Source organism: Poecilia mexicana, unplaced genomic scaffold (genome assembly GCF_051168715.1).
Source record: "Poecilia mexicana isolate PSO_F unplaced genomic scaffold, ASM5116871v1 scaffold_6, whole genome shotgun sequence".
NCBI lineage: Eukaryota > Metazoa > Chordata > Actinopteri > Cyprinodontiformes > Poeciliidae > Poecilia > Poecilia mexicana.
In genome coordinates, this window is record NW_028263375.1 from 7,154,920 (window position 1) to 7,176,939 (window position 22,020).

General features: G+C 36.6%; 1 protein-coding gene across 1 annotated transcript in view; it reads left to right on the forward strand.

Annotated features, from left to right (window-relative positions):
* Positions 1-18,805, forward strand: part of trhr2 (thyrotropin releasing hormone receptor 2) — a 28,509-nt gene extending 9,704 nt beyond the window's left edge. Inside the window, exons 3-6 of the mRNA XM_014993258.2 lie at positions 626-758; positions 4,020-4,171; positions 6,080-6,203; positions 17,013-18,805. Coding sequence (XP_014848744.2) covers positions 626-758; positions 4,020-4,171; positions 6,080-6,203; positions 17,013-17,567 — 964 coding nt within the window. The 3' untranslated portion in view covers positions 17,568-18,805. The remainder of the gene's footprint in view (positions 1-625; positions 759-4,019; positions 4,172-6,079; positions 6,204-17,012) is intronic.
* The last annotated feature ends 3,215 nt before the right edge of the window (positions 18,806-22,020 follow it).

The following is a 22,020-nucleotide window of genomic DNA, read 5'->3' on the forward strand; positions in this document are numbered from 1 at the left end:
TTAAAACAATATTGTTATTGTAGCTTTTATCTTTTATTTTCTGGTTTGTTGTTTTATTTGCTGCCTAACTTTGTCCTCATTAAACTTTTAAAGCTGTATAATTCAGTCTTTGTGTGTACTTTCCCCCACATCCTGTTAAATAAGACACTTATGATCCTGTTTTGACTCAAAATCTCTTTTTCTCTCTCATTCTGTAATTGTTCAAGCTCTCAACATCAGCGCTTTTATTTTTAGACACCCACCTGGTAACATTTGCTCAGTTTCGTTCCTGACGTTCAGGTTGCGTTTTAATAACAGAGTGTGGATCTGCTGAGGGGACTTCCATGGAGAACCTGAGAAATGATTAAACCATGAATCCCCTCACATACATCCAATCCCAATCCGTATTCCCGCCTCTCTGCGCTGCCAGGCTCAAGGGATTAAAGACAGGCACCTCGTAATGATGTGACCTCTGTGCGCAGTTTCAGTTTTAACGCCACCTGTGTGTTCGGATAATGAAAGAAAAGGCTTCCGAACAGCCCTCTGATTCTGCTGCATTAACGGCTGAGTGGCGTCTACTTTACTGGAATAAAATGAATAAAAAACCTGAACCTGTTTTGACCTTGTGTTTGCTCCCCACCTGCAGGTACATTGCTATCTGCCATCCCATCAAGGCTCAGACGGTGTGCACGGTGTCGCGTGCGAAGCGGATCATAACCGGCGTCTGGATCTTCACCTGCGTCTACTGCATGCTGTGGTTCTTCCTGGTGGACATTCAGGTTAGGAAATACTAGAAAATATCTGATTTTCTGACAATTTTTGCAGGTCTGGTTGGTAGGGATGAGCGATATGGACTTAAATCTAATCAAAGTCCATCATTTAATTTGTGGTACTACTGTGATAACAATAAAAGTGATTATAGCTATATATTACAGCTTTTTTAGGTAATTTTATAACCATGAAAATTAACAAAAACAGCAACTCTAAACCATAAAATGTGTTTCTCTCCTGCTATTAAGTTGACTGTAACTTTAAAATGACTATTATATTACATATTCTCAAACAGGTTTAATATGAGAAACATAAGTGTGGTTTGAATAACTAAAATGCACACAGTAACTGGTTCTAATCATATTTTTGACTGTTTATAGTTATTGAAACATGTTTATTGCACAAACAGTGGAGAAAAATTGTGAAAATAATCCCAGCAATAAGAAGAGTTTTAGGTATTTTTAAACATTATTCATTTGAATTTATTGTGACAACAATAAATCAAAATTAACATCATGATCAAAAATTTATCACAATAAATGATAATACGATAAATAACCCATCCCTAGTGTACTTTCTATACAGTTTAGAAATTAGTTCTAGTAATTTTTCAATCTTTGAAAGAGTTTGGGGCTGATTTATCTGATTTATCAGATTATTCAGATTAATCGCGATGGATCGATTATTGAAATAATTGTCAACTAGTAACCGATTAATTGTTAACTGGAGTATAGGCTCAAAAAAGGCCAATTGATGAAAAAATCCCAACACATTCAGAGCAGTAATTAAGCCAAAACTATAAAAAATGTGAACATTTTGCAGTTAAGATAAAAAACAATCTTCTTTGTCTGTAAATATGTTGCACCCAGAACCTGGATTTGAATTTATTCATCTTTATTAATACACCTTTATGAACAAACAGTGGAGAAAAAGTAACAATCCCAACGATGCATGATAAATCAAAATGTCATCATGATCAGAAATGATCAGAAATTTATCACGATAAATGATAAACGATACAATAAATTCCCACCTTTTCTGGTTTGTATACAAAGACAGTAATTTTATTTCACGTTTAGAACCGCTGGGTGGTTCTGGATCTGATCTGTGGATCCACTGGGCGTCCCGTCAGACCTGTCAGGAGAACAGAGCTGATTTGATCCGATTGGTGCAGGTGCAGTGGCGACTTTCCAGCCCGTTTCTGTGAAGAGGTTGGGACTCAGGTGTCTGGCGTTGAGTCAATCATCAGCAGAGCGACAGACGATGAGACACATTACCACTTTAGTAGAAACCGTTATTTATCAGATCGGTCAGGATGATTGATTAACTAAATCCATATTTACTGCTGAAGCAGACATTTACATACATTATAAAGTATCTCTACTCTTGAGTAATTTCTGGATTTTTTAACCAAAAATTCACCAGACACAAACACCGACTGCAGGTTAAAGTTTTATAAGTTTTATATTAAAATAATGATTCGGACATTTTTTAGCATGATTTTGTCATTTCTGTTATATGAATTATTGTCATTTTTGTCCTTAAAATACCAAAATTTTCACTTAATTTTATATTTTGGTCCGTCTGATGATGTAATTTTTAAAAATGAAATGATTGATATTTTGATAATTTATTCAGTACTTGAGTAGACTTTTTACCAAATACTTTTTACTCTTACTAGGGTAAAATTTTTGGGTACTCTGCCCACCTCTGATTTTTTCACATGGACGTAATATCAGTGAGAAAAAATTAAATTTTCCCGTTTTAGGTCATTTAAGGATGATCAATTTTTTTTCTATTTGTTAAATGCCAGAATAAATTTTACATTTTCATTTTTCATTTCATTTATTCATTTATTTCAAACAGGTTTTTAATAAAAAACAAACAAAACTATCAGTTGGACAAGAAAAAACGTGCAGACATACAGTTTCTGGCTGCTACTTTAACTATTGAAACATTAAGTCTTAAATTCTTAATGTAGAATCAGGAAGGGTGGAGCTAGTTTTTAATAAAAAGATTAAAATACCTTCTGTTTAGTTTTTATCTACAACATGGATCTGAAACCTTTATAATAGAATCATTTTACCTTCAGTCCAGCTAAATAAAACTTGTTTAGGGCTGCAAACGTTGCCTAAAACTGCCTATAATTTTTGATTGGTATCTATCTACTGTATAAAATGTGTTCTTGTGTTTTAAGAATGATGGTTTTATTTCTATTTCTGTATTTGCGTTTTAATGCAAAGAACAATGAAAAAAAATTTCTTCTATGGAATGTTGATGTTGGTCGAAAATCCCTTAAAGTTTATATGTTTAAACCTTTTGTCTGTACAACTTGAGCGCCTGAAATTGAAGTCAAAGTTCTTGTCTGTTGGGTGGCGCAGAAACTTAAGGAGGCTTTAGTCTTCAACGTGGCCGTCGCAGGTTCGAATCTCGGCCTGGTGACCTTTGCCACATGTCTTCCCTCACCCTCATTGCCCTGCTCTCCTGGCCTGGCACTTTCAAATAAAGGCCATTAGAGCTAAAAAAGCCTTGAATAAATATTCTTGTCTTGAAACACAATCTTGGGCTGTATAGGATTCTGCAAAAGCACATAGTTTCCAACTTAATGACAAAAAAAAAAGAACTACTAGCTGTGTTGGAATGATTCTTTTGTGGCTATTTAGTGCAATTATTTAATTTTAAAAAATCAGAAAAATTGCTCAAATCTGCATTTATTGTTATAATATTTATTACTAGTTGTTTTTTATTGCATTTGCCAAAGTTATTAAAAGCCACATTAACTTTCACTTTGTTTATCTTGACCCATTCTTTGTGAAGCATTTTGTATGAATTTATTTTTTTTGTAACAAATATGGCATTTATCATGAGCTCTGGTGGTAACGTGGCGTTTTATAGTAATGAATGGGTGGAAGGCTGAGACAAGCCTGAGGCCTTTGTTTACTCTGACCATCATGAGGTCGAACTAATAATACACAGAATGAGAGTGTGGGGCATAAACTTATTTATACAGTGCTGAATCACAGGCTTATTTACTCAGCTATTACAGGAAGATGCTGTATTTTATCACAGACAGGAGTCCGCAGCAGGCGGGTGAAACATTTACGACCTGTTTTGTTCAAATGCTGCTTAAATTGCGGGCTGCTTAAGAGCCCTGAGCCTCGTCTGAGAGCAGTATGATTATGTTGAGATGTGAACCACTATTACATGCAGCTCCGAGGGCTGGAGCTGGTTTTGTTTTTATCTCCGCCATGTCTGTGTTTGATGTGCAGGTCGGCCAGGACGGACATGTGCAGTGTGGCTACCGAGTGAAACGGGAGCTCTACCTCCCCATCTACCTCATTGACTTCGCCATTTTCTACGTCATCCCGCTGCTCCTCGCCATCGTGCTGTACGGCCTGATAGCGCGGGTGCTCTACCTCAGGTAGGCGTAGAATGCGCAAAAGCAGACGGAGTTGACAGGAATGCTGTTAAAAATGACAGTTTATTCAATAAAGCTAGCAATAAAAATGACAAAATACTTGCATAAATAACAAATTACAACAGAGTGTTAGGGTCATACTAATAAGAAATAAAATAAAATTATTATAATGAAGGCGTAAAATTTTGAAAATAAACTCGCACACGAATAAAGTAGAAATAGAAGAATAAAATCATAGTATTATGGGATTAAAGTCAAAATAATAAAAGCGTAAGTCATAATAATATGAGAGTAAAGTCATAGAGTTGAGAATAAAGTTGAAATAATTCGAGAATAAAGTCATAATAATACGAAAATAAGATTGTAATATTATGACTTTAGTCTCATAATACCCATTATGTAGAAAAAAAAACTCTGGAATGTTAAATCACAGAGAGCGCTGCGCCGTTACCTAGCAACCCCAGCCGAGCCCAGCCCTGTTACCTAGCAACCCCAGCCGAGCCCAGCCCCGTTACCTAGCAAACCCGGCCAAGCCCAGCCCCGTTACCTAGCAACCCCAGCCGAGCCCAGCCCCGTTACCTAACAAACCCGGCCAAGCCCAGCCCCGTTACCTAGCAACCCCAGCCAAGCCAAGCCCCGTTACCCAGCAACCCCAGCAGAATTCCAGCAGGTTTGGCCAGCTGGTTTTATTTTACAATGGCTGATGGAAATCAACTTACCATCCAGAAGTCAAAGATGTACGGTTGTATAATTGCACACCTGTTTGCAGCTGTTTTCAAGTGTGAGTGAAAACATTGATCTGGGCGTGGGAGGGCGTCACCAGCAGCAGCTTATTTGGATTTAAAGTGACAAGACGCCCTAAAACGGCTCATTCTGAAAGTAGAACTAACTGGACTAAAATCTCATAATCTAAGAATGATTTTGTGCAAAAAAATGTGTTGAACATGTTTTGTACAGCCCATAGATTGATCCTATTATGTTCAAAAAATCATAATATGCCACCTTTAAAATATTATAGCCTCCCAAATATTGCATTCAAGAAGTCAACTGCAAATACAGTTCTTCACATATTGATATTGTAATGATCTTTGATCAACTTGATATGCTGTGGAGCTAATTTGAGGTAAAATGAATATGAAAACTTTGTGGAAATCACTGGTACCACTGGGATTAACAAAGCCACACAGCATTATGGTAGCACCACCATGCTGAACTGGTCAAAGGCACCTCGACTTCTCCAAACGGTTTGATCTTTCTCATCAGACCATGAGAAAGTTCAACTGATGTTCAAGTGAACACCAAATGGTTTGTTTTTGATTGGGACCTTGTCTGTCCATAGTGATGTGCCACATCCTTCCCTGTGTATACTCATACTGCTGCTTTTGAGGGTTTTTAGTGACCAACAAAGACTCGAGAGGTTGTACCTCTGATATAGCAATAACACCTTTCAGAGACACATCTGGCCAGTTGTTTCCTGCTACGCTACAGAACCGCTTGGAACCAGACACTGCTAATTCACAATACCCTTTAAGAAGAGTAATGAGCTCATCAAATAGCCCTGCAGACCAATCTCAGTGGCTTTGTCCGTTTTTCAATTAGCCCAAATTGAATGCAAATAATTAGAGAAACACTAGCCAATGTTTCAAAGTTACTGCCGTTGCGATTAGTGTCCCGTTACCAGGACCTGATGCTGTTTGCCATTTGCAGTTTGAGGGGAACACAGGGCTATGGAAGAGCCTTTTCCCTTTCATACTTCTTCTGTTTTTGCTTGTTTTAAACTTCAGATATATGGTAACATTAGAGACAAATAACCTGAATAAAAGGCCATGGTGTTGTGTTTAGTTTAGGGTCGTCATTGTTTTGCTCCTCCGCCAGTAAAGCTCCTGTATTTGGCTGTTTGTCCCTCCCCAGCCCTCTGCCGAGCCACACCGAAACCAGCGCCACCACGCTGCGAAGGAGCTGCCGCGAAACATCGGAGGCCGCGAGAACGGCCCGGCAGGGTCGTCCGAAGACAGCGGTCTCTTCCAGGAAACAGGTCTGAGCCTCATTAACTCTCTGCTGCATTTTAGCCCTCTCGTAATTGCCATTTTAGTTAAACTCGACCCGGCCCACGGCTTCTGTTTGACAGCCTGATGATGATGATGTCAAAGCCCTTCGCTCTCTGAGAGAAAAGTCGTCTCATCAGCTCTCGGCCCCTTACCCTGCAGACAGTCGTTTTTCTGGACAGCTCTGTTTTCTCTCAGGTTTTTTCGCCTTAAAAGCTTCGACTTTCACCGATCCGCACAAGAGGAGGAGGTTTTTTTTATTTCACAAGGGTCGTTTTTAATGTTCGCATTTTGTTTCATATTTATCTACCAACAAAATTTTAATTATCAATTATTCTAAATTACTAATATTGTTCTAAATGTCTTCTAAAAAAATATTTTTGCATGCTAAAGCACAAAGTTAAACATTTTTAAGTTGAATAATATGGCTAAGACGGTACCTCCAAAATATATATACATATTTTTTTTGTTTTTTAAATCATAACAATAGTACTAAAAATTGTATTCATGTTAATCATGTTCTTACAAATAGAAAAGCCTGGAGAATAAAATCTTAAACATTATTAGATGTAACAGAAAATGAATGGAAACAGCAAGAAATAAAATTAGTTTCTTTCCAGCTTTTAAATCAACTGCAATTTTAAAATGAGTATTATTTTTGCATATTCTCAAACAAGTTTAACATGAGAAACACAATTATGCATCCAAAGGATGTTTATATGCTGTAAGAAAATTAATTTATTCTGTCACCATCATTTTGAAGATATTAATAAATGTTTCCACAGGTCATGAAGGGTCAACCAGCCAGCTCACATTTACGAAACCAAGTGAAAAATGGTGTCAATTAACTGTTACATTTGTGCAGAAAAATGTTTTGTGCCGTTATAATTTTTGATAGTAGTTGATATAAATTTATTTTGCCATGTTTGTGCAGCTGAAATATTTGTTGCACAAATTGGCACCAAATTAGTTTGGTTTTGTAAATTTTGGGGGAGCAAAATTGATAGCAGTGCGGAGAAAATGTTTGCACGTTTGAAACCAGTTTTGTTTAATTTGAAGAAGGAGGAGCAGTCAACTTCACTCAGGTAGAAGTCGAAAGTGTTCTACTTTTCAAACTCAGAAAATTTCTGAGATTAGTATTAAATTTAATTGTTTAAAATAGCAAATTTAGTACTTTTCAAGCTCAGAAATTCCTAGTTTTGTTGTAGAAAATGTCTGACATTTTCTAGAAAAAAAATCTCAGAAAATGTCAGTTTTTTATAGCTAATTTTTTACTTTTCAAACTCATAATTTTCATTGTTTTTACTAGATTAATCTCCAAATTTGCTAGTTTTAGTGGACATTAACTCCTTTTTTGTTCTCCAATCCACCATGGAGCTAATACACTGTCTTAAAAAGTCACATCAGATTTTACTTTAGTTAGAAATGTATTTCTGTGTGGTTTTGTTAAACCGGTTTCAGACCAGTGGTATGAATCTGTGAACTCGTAGTTTTGCAGTAAATCTGAAGTAACTTTAGTTTTGTGAATGTGTGAGAGGCTTTCAGCTCGTCTGCAACCAGAGCTGCTTCCTCTGCAAGGCGAAGGCGTCTTGACCCCACTCCTGATATCAAACTGTGCTTTGAAGCAGGCAGCAACATGTTTTTATCGGTGCTTTGATAGCCAGCCTCCTCCTAACAATCTGGACTGGGAAGCAGAAAAAAAGGGCTGAAAGATGAGCAGCGGAGAGCGCGGACTGTAATTTTCTGTCAATCTGGGCTCCCACAGCTTGATCCCTGGATTCATAACACATCCGAGTCAAAACAACTTTGTCATCTTGTGTTTGCAGAGTGGTATAATTTCCTCCATGCCTCTGTTTTGGGGTCAGTCTGGGTTTCTGTGTGGACGCATGAAAGGCTGCAAGCACCTTCATACCTCTTGACACAAGATTTCCTCAAGCCAACCTTTTTCTAAAGATACACAACCATCACACACCACCGTTTGGACTAAGAATGAAATGATTAATCAGATTGAACATGATTAATTGATTGTTGAAATAATCGTCAATTAATTTAGTTATCAATTAATTATTAACTGGAGTATAAAGACTCAAAAGAAGAATGAAACACTCAGAGTAGTAACTAAGCCAAAGCTGTACAAAAATATAAACATTTTGCAATTATGATGAAAAAAACTGTCTGTAAATATGCTCTACCCAAAAATCCTAAGTAACAAAGTTTTAGCTTCACCTGGTTCAAATTCCTTTAAAAAAAATCCTATTAAACACCTTCTGCATCCATTTATTAATTGGTTAATTCCAAAAATAATCAACAGTCTAAGAACAAAACTTTGGTTAATTGGTTTCTTTAATTGCCTTCAGGCTGCAGCTAGCGATCTTTTACGGTTATACGATTAATCGGGGAAAAAAATGGTCATTTAAGCCTTTTTATACAATGTCAGAAATACATTAAATGATGCAATCAATCACATTCCTTTTTTTAAATAAGAAAATAAACATTTTACTGTATAAAAAGCAAAAACAGAATTCCATTAGTCAGCGCTTGATCTTTTGTAGTAAAAAAAATAAATACTCCTGACATCAACATGTGAAAAACTCAACCTTTTCTGCTTGACTTGACATCAATACAGTGTGGCGCTAAATGGTTGATTTTCTTTTTTTTGATCAATAACTGGATAGCAAAAGGTGATTAAAAGGAGATTTTTACAGAATTTGAACTAACTGAAGGTAAAATTGCCACTTGAATATTTATAATATTTTTGCATTTTTGGCTTAATTACTATTCTGACTGTTCTTTTAACAAAATGGTCTTTTTTTGTGGTCTTTTTTATATTCTCCAGTTAATGATTAATCGATTGCTGAAGTAGTTGACGATTATTTAAATATTTGATTCATAGCGATTAATCAGATTAATTGTTTCAGGTTGTATGTCTTTGTGCTGATCTCGGCGACATGATAAGGAGGTAAAGACGCTGGATGTTTAGCATCAGACGACTGCCTCTGCTGCTAAACCACTGCCTTGATACAGGACATTAGCAAACAAATTACAATGAGAGACCAGCGGGTGTTTGTTGGCAACATGGGGAACCTGAAGAAACTCTGTAAAAACCCTCACACACTGCATGGTTCCTACTAGCGGTTTATTTACAGTCAGATATTCATTCACAGTGTCAGCTCTGACATTAAAGAATCAGAGACGCTCATGGTTTGACACAGCAGCCCTGCAGCTGCTGCTTCAAGCCGGAGTGGGTGTTAGCTGTTTGTTAGCAAAGTTATATTTACCTCTGAACCAGAGGAAACCTCCAGCGGATCCCTCATGCTCTGCCAAAGTGCTCCGAGTACGCTCTGACCCACAGATGGTGCTCAGGGGCGCGTTTTAAAACCATCAACCCTGGATTTTAACGGCTGCTGAGTGCTTAGCCTGCAGACTTTCCGTGTGTGTCGGCATGAAAACAGGCTGAACCTGACGGCAGAGCAGATCCTAATCTTGTGTGTTTAAGGAGCTCCATGTGAGAGCAGAAGATTTACATAATGAGAGGAAAAGAGATCTTAATAAAGCCGATGAGTTCAGTCCTCCGTTTCTTTCAAAAAGGTACTTCATGCTCTTTGGCTCTGTTTGATAGGCCAACTCAATCTGATGGGGGTTTGATAAACTACACTGAAGAATAATGGCCCACTGCATGCCTGGAGATTAATGCAGAGTTTTGATCTCTGAGGGAGTTTTCCGTGTCTGATCTCTTCAATGTGTGTCGAGGAGAGGAAATGTTGAAGGTTAGTCGCTGCTGATAGCATCCAATGCTACACGCTGATTTCACTCAGATGCTTAAAAACAATTAAAACATTCAGCTTTAAATTCATTTACGAAAAAGTAGTGAAAGTTCCCAAACAAAGCATGATTTTATGTAGATACATCCACCAGTGTTACCTTGATAAAGACTTAGATAAATTTAAATTGACGCAGAATAAAACTGCTCGTTAAATACCATACAGTCAAATCTTGACTAGCTAAAAGTTCATGATAGGAAATTAGCTTCACTACTATTCTCAACGTGGAAAATTTTAAAGCTCTAAAGCCCGTTGTTTTTGCTTGTTCAGTTAAATTCACATGGATATGTCTCCAGACATGCAGTTAATGGACATTTTCAAATTCCTAATTTTTAGTTACAAAGTAATGAAAGACTGGAATTGTGTACCATTAACTCTCATAAAAGCCGAACAGAAGTTAGACTTTAAAAAGAAGCTGCAGAGCTTTTAGGAGTAATGAAACGACTAATTATTGTACTTTCTATAAATTTATCAACATTTTATATGAACTGTGATTTATTCTTATTGATATATCATATATTTGAGTTACTTTTATTGTATGTGTATTTTTAATGATACAGCCTAGTTTCATGGGGACCCTAAACAATAAACAATTTCTAATTACTCCTTGAAAAAGTAACTTTACTTTCTGATTACTTGATTTTAAGAGTTAGTTTTTCCACTTGATAGTGGGGTAGACTCGGTTTGACTGGTACAAACAGTGTATTAGGACCTTGTAGATACAAAAAAAAAAACCAAAAAACACGAAATTTCTGAGTTTGAAACTTTTCAAGGTTTGGATTTTTGACATTTCTGAGATTAATAGAACATATTTTTGACTTTTCATTTTTTTTCTAGTAAATTGGGAACTTTTCAAATTCAAAAATGTCCTTTTTGAATTTTTTGGCAGATGTTTACTCGACCGTCATATATTGGGGACCAAAATTGCAACATTTGCTACATTTTTAGCTGCTGTCATTCACACTGCACTGCGCCAAATGATCCAAAGCCTTTGAGAAACCTTTTCCCCTCCTTGCCTGTGGGGGCGCTGGACCAAGAATTGCTGAAGGAAACATGAAAATGTGAAGAAGACTGAGCATGAAATGTAAACAAAAACAACGTAGCGTCAGATTTCAGCGGTGATTTGTTGTTGGCAAAACCCATGAGTCATTTCACCTGCTAGCACAAAACTAGTGTGTTTGTTTTGGTTGTATTTACCCAGAATACCCTGCGCTGTAGTCCACTTACTGCTTTTGAAACCAGAGTTCAGTTCAACCGAAAGGAGACTGAGGTTTGCAGCAGACCAGATCGCTTTTTTGGTTCGATTGCGCATCTACATCTCCCCAAACGAACCGGACTTTTTGGACAAACTGACGGGACTTGGATTAAAGCGGATCAAACATGGCTGGTGTGTACAAAGCCTTGTATGTCATCACTGCAGGTATAACTAAGGCTACCCTCTCCTCCTCCTCGGCAGTAATTAAACAGTTAATTGTTTTCTGCTATCTACCTGCTGAGACGGCCTCATTTGGCTCCCAGCTTTCCACCTGGACCTGGAAGCTTATCTCGAATAGCATTTTGCTGACAGAGGGCGTTCACGTGATGCTGTTTTCCAGGCTTTTCTTTCTGATGAGGCGTATGAAACACGGACTGACACGCTCCAGCAGAACCGGAGAAATGTGCACCGACGGGACGGAGGAAGGCTGAGGGTGTGCGGCATTATTTCTGACTGATAAGACTAATCACCTGAGCCGTACAGGCTGACTGACTCCATCCCCTCCCCGCTGACCCGCGGTTTCACAGCGGCTCGGGAAACGTCTGAGCCGTTGCCATGGTCACCAGACAGCGGCGATGTTAAGGAGGGTCACGGCGTGCAAAGGGATGTCTCTCACTTGCAAAATGTTGAGGCTTTGCAACATTTTTCCATGAGGGGAGGAATGTCTAATGTGCTTCTGTCTGAGTGCTGTGGCTTGTTTGCCATTTTGACATAAAAATTAATGAAAATGTCAACAAAAAAGGTTGTTTTTGTGGCATTTTCACAGGAAATATCTGCACAAGTGAAATATTTAGTTTGCTTTCTCCTAGGGCTTGCCAACATTTATCATAGATTAATACATCTGGTGCCAAATCACACAATTGGAACCATAGAAATTACATTTAGTTGTACGTTTTCAAGATGAAGACTACGGTTGTCATGGAAATACACTTTTGCACCAAGATCAGCAGTTAGATGAATCAAATCATAGCCTACATGTTTTGAGCCACAGAAATCATATATATTTTCTTGGTCTCCTGTTTCTTTTTTCTGATGGACGTTTTTCAAAATGACCGCCATGGTTGTAATGGATATTATATGTTTTTACTAAAATTGGCAGTAGTTACTGGATAACCAAAAAGTTAGGTTCACTAAAGGCTAATTTACTAAACAAGAATCTTAGCTACTCTAACAAAAAACCACCAAATGCATAAAAATATTACCAGACGTTAACTCTAAACTGCTAAACAAATAAAAAAGATAATCAGAAGCAATACTAGCCCACCAAACAGATCAAAATATTTCTGGAAGCTATTGCTAAAGATATAAAATATCTAATGTCACACCAGTAGGGAAGAATGCAAACTGGCAGGAAGCAAAGCTAAATCACAAACAAGTATGGGAAATAGAAGAAGCTAATGCTAACCATTAAGACGACCGTTTCTCAGTCTGTGTCACACTTTATCTTCTTCCAGTTGACGAATGGTGTCAGACGTGCAAACAGCAAAGTTTAAGTTTTGGCATCTAATTTTGCTGCATATTATTACTTTAAGGTTGTATGAATTAGATTTCCAAAGTTGAAAACATATGATTTGACATGAAGTTAATCTAAGTTATGAAAATTAATAACATTTTATAGCAATAATTAGTTTAAAAGGCTCAAAAACTGTCGGCCATCTCGAAAAATGGCTTTCACGCTGAAATTCAAATATCTAACAGAAAGCATGAAAAACATGAGACCTGAGAGGTGACACATTTTTAAACTTGCATCTACATTTGAAATATTTTTTACAACAATATGCTGCACTATTCAGGTAAAGACCAAGGTTCCTTGTGTTGTTTAAACTTTGAATGGTGCTTCTGCAGGAAAGTGTGACTGGGCTACGGAGCTCCATATTCATAACTTTATTTGAGAATTTTGATGTATTTATTTAATATGTGTGTAGGTGGAGCAGCAAATAAAAAAATGTGATGGAAATGAAGCAGAAACGTTGAGAAAAGTTGCTTTGGTTTGGTACTGGCACTAAACAAACGTTTTCTTAGCAACTTCCAACAATATTTGTGGCCTGCTGTAAAAAAAAAGTGAGAATTTTAATTGAAAAGTTTCCACTTCAGGAAACAGAGGACCCTCAGTGTTTCCCGGTGTGGGACTCAGCAGAGTTGTGTGCGAGTGTTTTAACGAGCTGCCCGTTAATTGGACTTTCAGATGCGTGTTTATTGTCGGTGTGACATGAGTCCTGCCTCCCAGAGCTGCCGTTAACCCGCAGTCAGGATGTTCCACAGGATGTGAGAACCGCTCTGAGGCCAGGGCTGGGCCTCACTTTGATTTTAATCCCCGCATATCTCCATAGCAACCAGGGAGCAACTAATGTTCTGCACAGCATCGAAACAAAGGTGTTCAACAGGAATCTCTCTCCCATTGGTTTGTTCCTGGGTTTTATATAATGATGGGTAGTTAGATTTTAGAGTTCATGATGGACTTGTTTCTAGACTTTAATCTAGATTTTTCAGTAATGATAATAAAAAAAAGAGATCACCATGTGTGTTGCCAACGAGTTTTGGCTTGGAGGCGTATCATGCAGGTTCATGCACACCTGCAGAGACTGAATAAATTAGAATGAATTTCATTAATAAGACATTTTCCCCATGTCGTAAGTGAAATAATCTTCCACTGGAACTAATATTTTTTAATTAATATTCAGAAATTACTGACACAAAACAAGCTTCTATATCTTGCTGAAAAGTTACTGCAGTTACTGGTGAGTTACTTTTGTCTTATTTTAAAGGTGATCTACTAGGCTTTATCGGACAGGTTCGGTTTATAGGTGATACAAATCATATTCATTGCATTTTTTTTTCACAAAATCATTCTTGGATAATGAGAGTTTAGTCTTCTCAGCTCAGATCCGTTCAGAATGAGCTGTTTTAGGGTGACTTGTCACTTTAAATCCAAATAAGGTGCTGCTAGCCACGTTCGTTATGAAAATGGCTGCAAGTCAAGTATCTACATTTATAGATATTTGAAAACCAGAAGTAGAACTTCCTGCACAACCAACAAAAATGCAGCAATTGTTTTCTGGATGGTAAGTCAACAATGAAACGCTTTTCTTTTCCAGCAGCCATTGTACAGCACATACAGTGGCAAAACAAGCTCACCTAAATGTGTGTGAGCTTGGTTGGGGTTGCTAGGTAATGGGTGGAACTCTGCTGTGGTTGCTAAGTAACCGGCGGAACTCTGCTGGGGTTGCTAGGTAACGGCGCAGTTCCTGCTAGTTTGTGGCATTACATTCCCCAGGTTTTTGAAACTGGTCATTTTCCAGAAACCAAAAAACATGAACTTATAGCCCAAAACCAGCTACGTGTTTTGTCTTTTTTAAGCGCTCGGGTTTTAAAAGACGCTGTAAATACCCAAATAAAAGTACAAAAACGAAATGTGAATTTGGCACAATACTAAGATATTTTCACTTGGAACTAGACAGAAAATACTTGGTATGATTTTGTGTTCTTGCAGTAAAGTTGTTTTCCTGATGTTCCGCTCTGTTTAAAGAGCTGTACCTCATGAGGTACAGCTCTCCAGACTCTTTCTGGTGATAAATCCATCATCTCCTGGTATATTTTGCACCTGTTAGGTAACTTATAGACTCTGTAATTTACTTTTCAAATGATTTAATTCTCCCTTTTTCTTTTGCACACATCCCACTCCGTGTCGCCTGTCTTTCTTTATTTTTCCAATGACTCAATTACCCAATGAGCCTTCATTAACCCCCTCAGAGCGCCCACTCAGAGACACACAAAGCATTTTAATAATTGGTGTCAAAATGCTCCACGCAGGCGAGAACTCTGTCTGCTCGTGCTTCCTCCGACATGCTGATGATTCCAGTTATCACGAAGCAATCACGGCTAATCACAGAAATTAGAACGACACCATCAGCTCATATTGGACCGGACCTTTGAGGTTTAGCATCACTGCATAGTTCTACATTCTTTGTGCATTTCTGATGGCTGTGGTTGAATAATTCAGTGATTTTTGGGGGGGAATTATTTACAATTTGTGTCCTCTGAGCTTGTTTTCACCAATTTTAGAAAGTAAATCTTTGTATTATACAATCTGTTTACACAGCTAGCTGCCATCTTATCCTTGTGAATAATCTTTTACTGGAGAAGTAGTTTGCAAATGACCTTGTAATCCCTCCCAGATTGATGGGTGGCAACAGTTGCTTCTCTGAGATCATTGATGTCTGATAGCATGCACAGCTGTAGCAACAAACTGACAAAGATGCAGAAAAACACATTGTTATTGACTTGAGTTGGCAAGTCAAAGAGCAACAGTAACATACTAAGGAAAGTAAAGAAAAGTTGGCATACAGATTGATATGAATCAAAGGTAACTAAACATTTCCATTACAAATATACCCAAATATTATGTTGATATTCCGACAATGTTGAAAAAACTAAATTTCACAATTGCAGTGTTTCCATTCATTATGAAATGTAATTAAAATCATGCATAAATACCTTTTTTATGCAGCAAGTCATTAAAAACGTTCCTCGCCATCGTCCACCTACCACCTCGTCTTGTCCGCCGTTAGTAATCTCTGGTTGTTGATCACATTTCGAAACAGCTGTTAAACCCACAGAGAAACTCAAATCACAACAGCTCCCCCCCCATGTTAAAACGTGTTTAATGATATTTTTCTCAGCATTGTAACATGCAAACTGTGACCTGCAAAGTCTGAGACCAAAGTTTGGGGAGTTTGTAATTTTTGCATCTGCCTTAAATTTGTTTCATTTTGAATTATTTTCTTTACTGGGAAAGATGGCCGTCTGAATGGTTGCGTTTCTAAGACCATCTTTGGTTTCTTCCCATCTTGGCGTTGCACTAACACATTTGATTCTTCAGAGAAGCAAGTTAAAAAAAAGCACGATAATTAATTATTGTCTGGTATAAGTTAGTATAATTTATTTCTATCATGTTTTACGTTTTAAAAGAGGGGCTGCCTGTAGTGCAGCTGGTTGTTTCTGGTTGTATCTCAGGTTTTGTTAATATTTTTCAGTTCTTTATGCTTTCTCTTTGTCTGTCTCCTCAGACTTCACACCTGTTCATAATGTGTTTATCATCACACCTGCTTTGTATCCAGTTATTTTATCCTTCTGTAGATATTCTCTCCCTTTCTCTCCATTTTTTCTTAACTTTTTGACGTTAGTCTTCATTCGGATGCTCATTTGAAAGTGTCAGTTTTGGTTTCATGACAACAATAATTAGCAGAATATATTAATTTGAAACTGAGAAATTATAAAAAGTTTAATAATTTCCTGTAATATTCCAGTAATTCTAGTTTTCATATGTAAGATTACAGAGTCTGATGGACACATTTGTAGTTTTATTATAAAATAGAAAATCAAAGGCAGGAGTTAAACCTTTTTCTGCGTGGCATTGTGGCTGCACTGTGTCACAATAACAAGGGGGAACTTATCCATGTGACAATATTTTAATCTAATTTATCAGAAACTAAACAGCCGACAGTATTTCTCTGTAGCTTTTACATCTGAAGTAATTATAATATTATAGTGGATCCCTTTCAGGATTTTATTTACTAGCTTTCAGAATATTTTTGCCAGCTTTCCTGCTGCATGTCTGATTCTTCTGCAGCTTATCAGGGCCGTTGTAGATAGAAAAAAGAAGTAAATTTCTGCCAAAAAACTCTGAAATTTTGAGACTTTTTAAAATTTTATTTGCCCTGCAGGTGACGAAGATGCTCGCCGTGGTGGTGATCCTTTTCGCCCTGCTGTGGATGCCCTATCGGACCTTGGTTCTGATCAACTCCTTCGTGTCCACGCCTTACCTGGACTCCTGGTTCCTGCTGTTCTGCCGGACCTGCATCTACGCCAACAGCGCCATAAACCCGGTGATTTACAACGCCATGTCTCAGAAGTTTCGCTCTGCGTTTCGGGGGCTGTACAGCTGCCAGCGAGTGGAGGGGAACCAGCGGACGCTGTCCACCGCCCAGACCTGCTTTGGTACCCTTCGAGACCCGCGGCCAGCCCTGCACAACAGCAACCAAGTCGATGGAAAGGAGACGCGGGCCGTCCTGGAGCCTTCCTCGGATTCGACGTTGAAGCTCCACAGGAGCGAACATCAGGAGATGGCGGCGGCGAACGGGATGACGGCCGATCATCGACCTGACGGCAGCCATATTGGCTTCAGAGGAGAACCAGGAGAAACGCTGGAGGGAGGCGGACAGGAAATGGATCAGTCAGTTAACAAAACACTTGGTTCTGCAGACAGAACCAGTAAATAATGTGAATAATGTAGATACTTCCACATTATCATGCTGTACCATATGGATATACTCATCTTCAAATACCCACCGAACATATATATATATATATATAATATACACAATTTTAAGAGGCTGTAGTTTTTTTTATTTAACTGTATTTAATAACACTCAAAAAATATATGTTACAATAGTACGGAAGATGATTATGAACGCTGGGAGGAAAAACAACTTTTTTTTATCAGTATTCTGACTTTAATCTGATCAAAAATCAGAGTTCTGAGATTAAATTCAGTGTTGTGAGAAAGAACAGCAAAATTCTGAGAAAGAATTTCAAAATTTTGAGATAAAAAATTAAATTCTCAGATTTAAGTCAGGATTCTGAAAAAAAATTCAATATTCTGAGAAAAAAAATCAAAGTTTTGAGATACAAGTCAGAATTCTGAGAAAAAAAGTCAGAATTCTGAGTTTAAAAACAGAATAATGGGATTAAAGTCAGAATTCTGAGATTCAAGTCAGAATTTTCTTTTTCTTTGGCCTTAATCTTCTTAGGCTAGTAAAGGCCAAAGTTAGAGTTCTGTATTGAAGCTTTATTTTTAAAAGAACAATATTTGAAGGAAAATGTGTTTCAGGACTCAAGTTGTTTATGAAGCTTTCATTGAACAATTAACTCATAATTGGGTGATTATTAAACTCATTCTGAGACCCATTAATAGTTTAGATGAGAAAATAATGTCTGAAGGACTTGAAGTTGTTCAACACCAGCAGCAGGATGATGAATTTTCCTTCACTTCCTTAAGTGAAGCAAGATATTTATCTGGAATGTGAGAAGAAGAATTACCAGAAATCTTAATGCCAGTCGGGTTGCATTGATTTTATTTATCTTTTGTTACTTATCCCTAAAAAGATGTACTATAATCTATTTATGCAAAACTATTTTCTCCTACAGTGCAGAGAAAAATAGCCGATTTAAACCTCCACATGTTGTGAAAAAGCAGGTTCTGAAAGGTGGGAGTTTATATGTTCTGTGTTGTAAAAAGAAACGAGCTGTGTCTGTGTTGGTGGTAAATTACAAGCTTCTGAATTTTATTGGTTTAATTTGTGCAGCTCCTGTTAGCTTCTGTCTTCAGACTACAAAAAAGCTTTATGGAGCTAAACTGGGGCTATAAAGTTTGTTCAAAACAGTAACAATAAAACTTAAACAAGAAAAAATGAAATGATCTATGAAATGACAAATGTTGGTTCTATTAATTTTTTGAGGCGGACTTGCCACTTCCAAGATGGTGGAACTGTGAACGAGTCAGTCCGTTTCTCTAAAGCAGGATCGTTTTCCAGTATAAAAGCACCTCTTGAATGATTTGGTCATTTTTTTCAGTGGTGAGCTACGCTAACTGAAAAGTTAGTAGCGCTAACCCTAAAGCAGTAATCATAAACATTAGCTATGCTAAAGCTAAAGTGCTGACTTCAAATGAAATTATATCTGCCCTTTAATATAATTTTAACATTATAATTTACTGTAATGTTTATATCTTGTTCTCTACTGTCCGTTTTTATTTTGTTCCTTTTATATTTGTTGTGTGAAATAAAGTTATTAGGGAAGAAAAGACAGAATTTGAAAAGAGGAAATGGAACTGCTGCTTTAACAGTCTTCATCCCCTTCAAAATAAGAGCATGAATATAAACAACTTTATTTAACTGGAAGTTTACAAAACAGCCAAGTAAATTAGCCCTTTAGAATTAAAGTTAGGGGAGTTATGTGCACTAAACATTTTCATAGTTAGTAAAAACGCTAAAGTGCTAAACGAGCAGTGTGCTCTCCTATTAGCACACTGGAGGAAGTGTGTCCACCTCTGTAAATTTTTGTATATTTTTTGTCTTTTACTTTACTTTATTCACATTATATTGAACATTTAAAATATATCAAGAAGTGACTTAATCATCAATCAATACATATAAATGTTTACTGACCTTAAACACATTAAATACAGCCATAATGTTTTTCAGTGTTATCACCATCTTTTTGAGTGGAAAGAAATATATATTTTTTTTTGCTGTATTTTTTTAACTGCAGATGGTTGAAAATACAGTTTCTAGGGACATGTATGGAAGCAAATAATGTAAATAAATATTAAAATTTTAAATATTTAAAGTGCAAAGGCAGTTTTATGTGTTGCAATGAAGAGTGCCAAAGCAAAAGCACGAAATCACACTTTGCTATTGTTTTATTAATATTTCTCTGTTTGCATCAGGATTTTTTGCTGCTTATTCCAAAAACCTACACTATCTAATCTGCAAAAACAAACCCTGATAACCCAAGTTTAGTAACTTTTTCAGATTATATTACAATATCTTCATCATTTTGTTATAAAATGTCTTAAAGTTTCTTAAAGTTTGTTTCTAATATTAAGCATTATGTTGTTGTGAAACACTTTTTGATTGGATAAATATTTAAGAGTATTATTTGCTTCCGTAGCTGTGTCCCTTCAGTCAGCGTTCCCTTTAATAGTCGCCGTCCGTCACCTCGTCTCCCAGCAGACTTATACTTTTTTTAATGTGCGTATTTTATCGTGTGCAGGGATATTTCCTTTCTGCCGTCATATTTGGCGTCTTTGACTTTTTCCCTCCTAATATTCAGTCACTTTAAGAACCTTGTTACCTTTTTTGTTTTGCCTTTTTAAAAGGTAAAAATGCTGTAAATATGGACGTATAGATTTGAAGCTGGAAATTAGAGACTTTCTTTAGCAGCTTGGACTCATTAGTGTAAATAATGTACAGTGATGTTTAAGTTTAATTATCTGAATGGCTGCATGTCCACTGACCCTGCTGGTGACGTTTACAGTTGTGTAATAGTCTGTATGTGTTTGTGTATGTTCATCCTCCCAAATGTTTGCCTTAATACAGCTTAAAAACTACAGATTTATGTATTTAGTTGCATGGTAGAGTATAATATCAACTTTCCATCAACTATGTTTTTTTTATATTTCAAAACATTCTTTGAGAGTTTTAAGCTGAGAAATGTGCATGAAAACTATTAGCTAAGCTAAATTGAATATAAAGGTGCATGCAGAAAACAATAAAACAGAAAGTAAAAGAATAATATTGAATCTGAAACAAAAATACCTGATTACTTTTAATTTATTAAAAATCTGGACAGTTATATAGGTTGATTTGGATAATTTTTTTAACCTTAAATAAAATGAGCTTTCTGGGTTTCCTCAGGTTATTTTTGTGATATTAACATTATGCTTGATAATTTCAAACATTTAGGTATAAAAGAAACTCAAAATGTTGTACATTTCTTTTGTATTTTATCACATTCTCTTTATATCCAACTCTTATCATGGAGATGTTCCTCTTTATTGAATCAACAAGAAGTAGTACAATTAAAAATAATGGAAATGAGCTCAAGATGTAATTACTGATTATATAATTTAGTGAAGTGTGGTGGTCTCACAGATGAACTGCTTTATCTTTCAGTTTTAAAAAAATTAATTCTTTTGGGGCTTTTACACACAACCAGAGAACATATATGGGAAAATGGCAGTTCCAAAATAAAAGTGTAAAAATGCTTCCAGTAAGTTTATTGTTATTAGCAGGGGTATTGAATTGTTTTTGAGGATTAAAAAAAATAAAACTATTCAATAAAAATTATATTTTTGTATATGTAGCATGTAATATTTCAAATAAGTTATTATTGTACTTTTGTAAATTAAGAAGTACACTTTTTCATTTTTTCCAATTTATTTTCCAAATCATGTTTGTGTTTTAACTATTTAGGTTCTGATTTTTTTTTATGTTTTTGCTTCATTTTGAAATCATAAAAATTATTTTCCTAAACATCCCTCAAAACTACGAGCAGCACTTTGACTGTTTTAAATTAGCTGCTAATGCTTGATTTTTTATTCATTTGTGTGAAAAATGATTTGATTGATTTCACTAAATGATTTCCTTGAAGTACTGCTCATGATTATGTCTTTGAAATGAAAAAGCTCTGTTACATGACCAACATATTTACAAAAACTGTCCTCACCGTAAGTTAAGCTGCTCATGCATTAAACCTTAGCTTCGGTTTACAGAGAGTTTATAAAGCCTAATACAAGTTTATGCAGACCTTCAGTTAAATTAGCATTGTTTGCATTAGCAGCATTTTCATTGCCGTGACAGCCATCAGCTTCATCTACCAAACATTTGGCATGGTAATCGCGCTGTTAGCACTAGCAGTTAGCACTAGCAGTTAGCACTAGCAGTTAGCACTAGCAGTTAGCTTGATTTGTTTTATTGGCACAGTTTGGCCCTATAAAGCAGCATCTTCATTGTCATGACAACATTATCTACTACATGTCATACTGCCACTGTTGACACCAATTTTGTGTTGGCACTTTTAGCTTTAGTTGTTAGCTTGCTTTGTTGTATTGGCACGGTTTGTGTTAGCACTGTTAGCATTGGCAGATAGCTTCATTTGTTTATATATATA